This window comes from Halyomorpha halys, unplaced genomic scaffold, assembly GCF_000696795.3.
Source record: "Halyomorpha halys isolate HHAL.00 unplaced genomic scaffold, Hhal_1.1 Scaffold30.1, whole genome shotgun sequence".
In the NCBI taxonomy this organism is placed as follows: Eukaryota; Metazoa; Arthropoda; class Insecta; order Hemiptera; family Pentatomidae; genus Halyomorpha; species Halyomorpha halys.
In genome coordinates this window covers 1,011,333-1,020,535 of record NW_027110126.1, presented here as the reverse complement: position 1 = coordinate 1,020,535, position 9,203 = coordinate 1,011,333, and the positions used below count along the sequence as shown (strand labels likewise).

General features: G+C 36.1%; 1 protein-coding gene across 5 annotated transcripts in view; it reads right to left on the bottom strand.

Annotated features, from left to right (window-relative positions):
* The window catches only part of LOC106684765 (uncharacterized), a 39,166-nt gene that overhangs the window by 20,610 nt on the left and 9,353 nt on the right, over positions 1 to 9,203 (bottom strand). For all 5 annotated transcript variants that reach the window (XM_014427028.3, XM_067048198.1, XM_014427035.2 and 2 more), the window contains exon 5: positions 7,804 to 7,964. In XM_014427028.3, coding sequence (XP_014282514.1) covers positions 7,804 to 7,964 — 161 coding nt within the window. The remainder of the gene's footprint in view (positions 1 to 7,803; positions 7,965 to 9,203) is intronic.

Below are 9,203 nucleotides of genomic sequence, written 5' to 3'. Positions count from 1 at the left end.
CAATTGCCTTTGCAAATCTGGACACTGTGTAAGGATCCACAGTTTTGCAATGTTTGGGATCCAAGATACGATCCTCACCAAAGATGAGGAATCGTGTTCTTGCCACTCTATCACATTTGCACATGATGTGATAGGCAGTCTCTTCCTCCTTTCTGCAGAACCTGCTGTCTTATTAACCCTGGGAAACACATTATTCTGCCGAGAGGCCCTTGAGAGATTGAGTGGTGGAAAGAGGGAACTACAGGCCAGAGTATGTAACTGTCAGTTGATCACTCTGGGTAGCCCTTGCAGCATTAAAGGGAAATCAGAAATGGAATTGGATAATTGGGGAGCTAAGGGAGGAAACAGTCCATGTAATGAGGAAAATGCCCCGAGACAACCAGATAATCATTGATTATCGCTGATAATCATTGACTACAAGATATTTTGGAAAAGGTGATAGCGAAAATAAAAAATAGTGGGGTTCAGTGGAATATTAGAATTGGAGAGGTACAGCTTTCAGAAGCTCGTGTATGACTGTAAGTGAGAATGGACTTGATTAACAAGAGGGAGAGTTGGAAAGAGGCAATATTGAAGTAATATGAAGATATTTTTTATAAAGAAGGGGAAGTACCGAGAGCTACAGGAAAAATGGTGCACAAAATCACACTGAAGCAGGATAGGCTGAAGCACGTGAAGGAGAGGTGATATCCCCAGGCACTTCGAAAACACATTAGGGAAGAAATAGAAAGTTTAAGGAACCAATTGTGGACAGCACTTCGCCCTACAACAGTCCATTGTGAGCAATATGCAAAAAGAGTACCTCGGACGAATTCCAGAGAATTAGGGAGTTCGACCTCAATCATTATTGGTGTGTTAAGGTGCCACATCACATCGATATCCTTCAATTCCTTTCGGATCAAGGAGTTGTCGAATTCTCTTCCACCATCCAACAAGATGCGGCCGTTCCAAAACTAGCTACGAAAACCTGTCCCGCACCTGGTGCACCATTGCTGCAAGAGGTCAATCATGGTCACCCATGTTCTTTCTCTCTTGGCGTCCATTTTCGCAGCCTCGTTGTCCCTTTTCTTGTTCCACGGTAATCGAGACAACCACTTTTTTTTTACCTGGTTTATATAATATATCCATGTTATATTTGGCTAGGAACACCTTCCAGCCTATAATTCTGGTTGACAATTCCTTCAGTTTTCCCACCCACTGGAGTGGTTTGTAGTCAGTATATAACTTGAACCTTCTACTGAACTCATATGGCCTAAAATGATCGACAGCCCACACTATTCTAAGGAGTACTCGCTCCATTGTGCTATTTCTAATTTCCGTCTCCATTAGGCACCTGTTGGCGTATGCCACTGGGCGCTCTCCCCTTTCGCCCTCATGAGACAACAGCGCTCCTAGTGCATACTCACTAGCTATTGTTATTGTGGATTGCCGAGTGAAATCCGGAAAAGCAAGTACCGGCTCTTGCTCTACAACCTCTTGATGCACCGTCTGATATTGTCCCTGAGATATTGTGTGCCATCGCCATCCAGAGTTCCACTCCAGAGCATTGGCATGTGCTTGTGGCATGGTGATTTACGGTAGAGGTGGAAACTGATTTGTAACTGGTGGTACTGCTACCAATGGGTTTTCTGAGTAAGATTCAGAACTGGGTCCCGGAATATGCCGTTGTTCACCAAAGAAATTTGCACTAACGCCGATGATATTGCAGGTATAGAAAGCAGAAGTTATGTTGTACCACTCTTCAACTCTTTTCCTCGTGAATCCTGTTCCTGACTTATGGAAGGCCAAAGCATTACCGGCATTTCATCCTCTCCCGGCAAAGTACCACGGCAGTCCGTCGACGTACCTGCATCCCATAAAGAATTTTGAATAGGGCAAACCCCGTGACAGTGTGTATGGAGTGGTTGTATGCTGCGTCTGCCCATTCCAGTCCCCTTTCTAGCTGGTACCCTCATCACTTAGAGTGCTATGGAGTCGCTCGGCGGCTTTTTGGATGTTGAGGTGCCGAACCACTTCCAATATTCTCATTTCCCCTCTGATACTTGTATTGTCAAATTTTCTCACACTGTCGGAAGAAATTCTGTCGGACACACCATATAATCAGAACCATGTCCGAAGGGCTCGTAAAACCGCCTCCGCTGATTTGTCCTGCATATGCCATAGTCACCTTACTGAATACATCGATGACTATGGCTCACTTATAGCCTTTCCAGGTGAAAGGATTCACCTTTAAGTCGCTTAGCGGTGTGTTCGCGGTAGAGGTCTCTTATTGAGCTGCACGTGGAAATATTTGCGCCGCAATGCTTGTAAAGTCTCGTTCAGCCCATGATGATTAGTTTTTCCTTGGTGATACGCCAACACTTCTTTTTGATGTTCTGGATCTCGCAGAGAGCCTACCATCAATGTGCATCGAATAAACTATCGATCTATGCCAATTTTTTCCATTCTCCATAGCAGTTAGTTCTTTCGCGTAATATATAAATGGTAAATTTTACCGGCATTGGATGCTTCTTTTAGTCCTCTACAGATTTGATCCTCTTTGACACCCGGTTGTGACCAGATAGTCGAAACGATACTGCTGCTGTACTTGCTATGTTCTATCTTTCAGCAACCCCGTCGTTTTTATCTTCCAAATAATCTGGTACCTCTTGTTGTTAATAATCTCCTCCCGGTTGTGACCAGACAGTCGAAATGATACTGCTGCTGTACTTGCTATGTTCTATCTTTCAGCAACCCCGTCGTTTTTATCTTCCAAATAATCTGGTACCTCTTGTTAATAATCTCCTCAAGCTCCTCTATTTTCGTCGGTCTTTTGTCATTTGAGCTTTCTTCTGCGGACGTCTCTTCCCCATTCTGGGGATTGCTGTCCTCCTTCCGGAGTCCACTCCCTCAAAAACTAACTTCCAATTCCAGACGTTTTCCCTAGGTCATATTCTACTGCATTTACTATTATTGCTCGCGAGAGCCAATCTGCTACAACGTTTTCCTTGCCAGGTTTGTACGTGATGTCCATATTGTACTGGATCAAGAGTTCTTTCCACCTTGTAATTATCACCGACGATTCCTTTAGCTTCCCCAACCATTGGAGGGGAATGTGGTCCATCTGGACCCTAAATCTTCTCCCGAACAAGTAGAATTGGGAAAGCTCTATTGACCATATTATGGTCTATAATATGATATATAATTATTATCAATAATAATATATAACCCATTCGTTCTCATTCAAAGGCGCTGCAACGTGCTTCTGCCACTGTGATACCTTACCTCACTTCCTTGTGACAGCACTGCGCGTACTCACTAGCGTCTGTCGTGAGCGTGAACTGCTTTTGTAAGTCAGGAAATGCTAGTACTGGTTCCTTCTGCTACTGATTTATACAATTTCTTATATTGTCTTCAATTGCCCGATCTTACCCCCTCCTGAGATATGGTGTGTCCTAGAAAATGTATTTGTTTTTGTCCCAGCAATGACTTCTCTCGAGATAGTTTTAATCCGAATTCTCGCATCCTCTGAAAAATGCTCTTTAAGTGTTACAAATTGTCTGTAACCAATTTACTAAACACCAGGAGGTCATCCAGGTAAATCAGGCAAACTGATTCATCTATATCTCAAAAAATTCGTCTGTTAACCTTTGAAATGTATTGTTCGCGTTCTTCAGACCTAACGGCATTCTCTTAAAATACGGTGCATACGAATCAGGTGATACCCTGCTTTCACGTCTAGGGTGCTAAAGATTTTAGCCCCTCCTAGTCTGTCAAGGATATCCTCAAAACTCGGTATCCGATACTTATCTGCGACGGTATTATCATTGAGCTTACGTTAATCGATCAACACCCTATATATCTCCCCATTCTCACCTGGCATAGGCTTCATCCACACCGCCCTCAACGAACTATTATAGGGTGACGTGCTGTCTACAATGAATCCTTGTCTTCTAAAGTTTTCTATTTCGTTTCTTATGTTCTTCCAGAGTACCTGTGGTAAAGTTTTCTATTTCGTTTCTTATGTTCTTCCAGAGTACCTGTGGGTATCTTCATTCTCTAGCACATGTCACTCTTTCCTGCTTTGGTGGAATCTCATGAACGGTCCTTTCAGTTGAACTCAATACCTCTTCCTCATTAAAGAAAATATCGTCAAATCCGTTGTAATGGCGTCCTTCTGATTCTCCACCTGCGTTGCTGTCCCTACTCGCGCCTTCCCGTCTGCTATTGTTTGTTGGCATCTGCACTTCTTTCGTCTGATTTTAGTATTCCATTTCCCATTACTATTCTTTTATTATCTTAGCCCCACCTTCTCTAAAAGATCACAACCAATAATCACCTGATAATCCCTAAGCATCCTACTCACCACATGAATTGTTGAAATCCCCCCTTTAGCCCCCCACTTACCCAGTCCTATCCTCTATACTACTGCAAGGTACACCCAGAGTGATTAATTTACATTTGCAAACCTTTACTTGGAGGGTCCTCGCCTCGCCGCTAAATAGTACTTCTCTACAAGAAATGGTTTTTGAACCGGTCGTGTCCACCAGACAGCTTACTCCTTCGTTTATTCGGATAATAGGCAGACCCCTCTGCTCTCCTTTCACGTGATAGTTTTTCAATGTACGGTGGCCTCTCTGCTTACATCCTCCTCAGATCTCACGTGTCTTCCTTCCTCCTAGTCCTCGCCACCACGTGCTTTCTTGGTTTCTTTGCTTATGACTATTCCTTTGTTCATCCACTTCGTCTTCAGTTTCTGTTACTCCGAAACTTCCGCCGACTCACTTGGCGATCCGCTCAGTCTCTGCCGAAGGCTTTTCTTCTGAACTTGTTGGGCATTGACCTCCATTGGCTCGCCTTCTTCTATATTCCTTCTTTGATACATGTAAGTAATACTTCCTGAATTATTAAATCCCAGATTAATGAGGTCGTTAGACATTAGTGAACCCGACAGAACTAAATTTTAGTGTTTCTTATGTTATTGTAATGTTCACTGCTTTTACGAAATTTGCTTATTATTTTTGAACTTGTTGATCTCTCCTTTTATCGTCTATTTTTCAATACACACACAATGCAAAGTATTATTATTATTATTATTATTTACTAATTACTTCTTTGTCTTACTAACTTTGTATTTTGTTTCTCTGTGCTTCTTTTTGTGACTTACATATTACATTAGTTACGTATATTTTCTTTCCATTTTTAAATTATTATTATTAAATTAAATTATTCATATTTCAATATTCTTTGCATTATATAACTTTAAATTTTTATTTTATTAATTATGTTATTTTGCTCACATATTTAATTACCTATATATACCTTTTATTTCCCACTTCTTTCATTACATTATTTTTATCTATATTTTTATCATTCTGTACAATTATTTACTTTAATCATTCTATATTTCTTTATTCACTAGTTGCTATCTTGTTTTTTTCTTAGCCCTGATGAAGGCTATAAATTCTGGCCGAAACGTTGGCACTAGTAGATAAGCTTTTTAACTTATTTGTGTTATTCTTTGACCGCACCTCCAACTATCTTCTCATAAATATTATCCGATACAATATTTATTTCTAATTTTGGTTTTTTTATTTCTCTAAATATGAGAAAAATAAACACAAACAATATAGTGATGTCAATGGTAAATTATGATAAATTTAGCAATGAAATATTTTGACAAGGAAATCAAAATTTACCTAAAGAAATAAATTTAAAAACATTATTATTAAAATTAAAATTATTTTAATTTTAAAAATGTTGTATTCTCATTTCGGAATTCCACTTTAGTATTAGTAAAAAAATAAAAAAATATCAAAAAAGCGTGGAAATACATAGATCAAGCAGACAAACATTGCGGCTCTCGTAGCATCAACGTCTAGAGAAGTGGGGGTAAGCTGCCACTTCCTCTGGTCTAGCAATTACAAATCTCGCGGGTTTAATCCTAAATCGTAGTTTTCTCTTTACGATCACCCTATGCAACCAAAAATTAATCTGTTTGCGCAGACCTGTTTTATTTGCTTGTGGTCAAGTGGCTATAAGCTCACTTTTTTTGATTTACAAATAATAAAAAAGATAAATTTTTTAAATCCCAAAATAATTACAACAAAAATTAATGAACCAATTTCAGTAACTTCTATGGGGTACTAGATGGTAAATCCGTTTACAGATGGGAAATTTATTATTCCGTATTCAAATGAGAAGAAAAGTAAATTAGCCCCGAAAGTGTTGCCATCTCTTGAAAAAAAAAAACTTACTAAAAATCGGTACATTCAGCCTTAATGAGAACCTATCATTGACAAAGTTTTGATGATACCAAAAGAATATTCAACTACAGGCTGAATTGTGTAGGTAAAGCCATTGAATGTTTTTTCTTTTTTTTGTGATGAAGAAAAATAACAACTATTTTGATGGCTCTATTGTATACCAACTTGTGAATCCATCAAAAACCAAATAAAGTCATATAAATAAAACTTGTGAATTCCGCCACAAAGCATCTATGTATCAAAGAGGGAGGGATTTCATTATGTTGCAACCTATTCTGCAGGTTGCAAAACCAGCGACAACGATGCAATACAACTTTCAGAAAAAATACATAGTATCTTAATGGAAGATCGCTGATTGACCGTGTGTATTATTAATAAATGGAATATGGTCCAGGTGCGGTCACACCGGCATATGGATATGGTCACACCGAATATGGACCGGAACCGGACAAAATTCCATTTATTATTAATATAGTATTTTAATTATCATAAAACTTTATTTTATTTCCAAAATCATTTTAACTATAAATTGAGTTCCTATAGTTATAATTTCTTAATATCCAATTTAAATATATAAAGATTTGATTTTTTTTTTTATTTACACTTGAAAATCTTGGGAAGGAACCACCCATTGGTGGTACTTCAAATTTTAATACTTAAAAACACGATTCAATTAAAACAAACCCTGAAAATTAGTCTCTTCACATTTCTTTATATTAAATTGGACTATTTACTATGTTTTACTTTTTATCTGATGAGTTTAAAAATTAATAATTAAGACAATGTTGTTAACTTGTAAATTTTTAAAGGTACCACACTAATGATTCAAATACCTAGTGATGAACAAACTTTTAATATCTTTCTTAAAATGTAACACTTTTAATTTTTTTTTTTTGTAATATTATGGATTCAATGGAATGTTAGATTGTATTATCCCTTCCTTTATTATAAATGTTTACCTTATTGAAATCAAAATGATGGTTCTTAACAAGATTGTGTCTCATCAGTAGATGTAATATTAATATTTAACGAGTCATTAATTCGTACAATAATTTTTTACTGCTTTATTCTAGTTATTAAATTTTTCAAGGTTTCTACAATTTACAATACAATCTAGACACTGTACATATTAAATTATAAGAATGACAATATTTTTATTATTTTCTTTAGAGTCCTTCTTCTTTTATATAATTGTTTAATTTATTTTTATAGCGAATCAAGAATTTAACATTGTTATAAAGAGTAGTTGGTCAGGGACGAGAGAAGACAAGAAAGCTCAGTGAATGAGACTCGTAATATGTAAAACTTATTTTTGATTGTGATGTTTTAGCCTAAATCGTAGGCCTTCATGAGCTGACAGGTATAAGAAGATGCACTGCCCTGATGTAGGCCAAATATTGGCACTCAATAAAAATTTTTTTATTTTTATGTTTGGGGGATGGGAATTATGTCTCATAGACCAAAACTATTCAGAATGATGAAGAGTGATAAAGTATAGTTAGAAAACGACAAACGGCATATCTTAAGGTCAATAAATATTATAATTTAAATAACTCACAAGGTTTAAAAGTCTGAAGACCAATGCTAGAACTGAGAGATGAAATGATTTCATTGTTGACAAAGTTGTAACTTTTTCGAGGTCGTTTTGGATTTGAAACACTGGAAGTATCCCAATCCGGTTCTCGAGTTCTCTTCATTCGTTCATCTTCCCCATTCAACCTTTAAGTGAGAAATATAATTAGAGAAAATTAATTTTTTTTAAAATGGATTAAATGACATAAATTACAGATAATTAATACATAAGTAAATTAATATACTATTGGTTTAGCATGACATCACTAATTGAAAACATCAGTGTTCCCATAAGTAGTAATGAACTAGGACACAATTAAGTTGTGGAAACTATTTTCACACAATATTATACAATTTTAAATCATTTTATGTGTAATATTATATGTTAAATTATGTGATGTTAGATTTACACATTAGTAAATAGGGAATACTAAGACACGTTGTCAACCAATTTTGTTAATTGAAATTCCTCCCTGATTCTAGATCTTTCCAGAATTTCCCCAACATTGATTACATTATTATATAAATATACACAGTGTCTACAACAGTATCAGTCAAGTTTTCTAACTTTTTACAGTCTTAAATGAAACAACCTACTCCTCCCCCCCATGAATAAAGAGGGGAAAATGTGAGATGAAAAAAAAAATTGTCATAATAATTAAAAATGTTTAATAATATATTAGTTATCACAAGTGCTTGTACACTTAAATTTTAAATGAACATAAAATGATTACTTTGTTGGAAAACTTCAGTTTGTGTTCAGCAACCCAAAAAACATGAAGTAAATCACTAAAAACAATTACACCAAAACTTTCTTCATTTGAATTCAACTGGACTGTTGAACTTCATTTGACTTGTGTTTGTGTCTTGTCATAAGCATATACAATTTAGGAAATTTTCGCTGCTTTATTTTAATATTGGATTAACTTTTCCATAAAATGCTTATTTTGAAAATTATAAACCAAAACTAAAACTGTTGGACATCAGATTCTTGTTGACTACTAAAGAAAACATTAAAATTTTCCTTTCGAACTACCTTTAGATTGAACTATATCGAGTCATTATATAACATCAAAGGGATCCTACTGCCTCATATACCATTTTTTTCATCAATACTAATATGTAACTAATTTCACACGTATCAAATTAATGAATGGAATATGGTCCGGGTGCGGTAAAAAAAAAACTCAAATAGTAGAATTATACTATTTTATTGAGCCAACGTTTCGCCCCACATTGTAGGGCTTCGTCAGAGCTAAAAAAGATACAAACACTATAGTTACAAAAAGGAAAAAAAGAAAAAACATAAGGTAAAATAACAGGGGTATAAAATGTAAAAACGTAAGATATAATAAGAAAAATTAAAGGTTATAAATAGTAAATGAA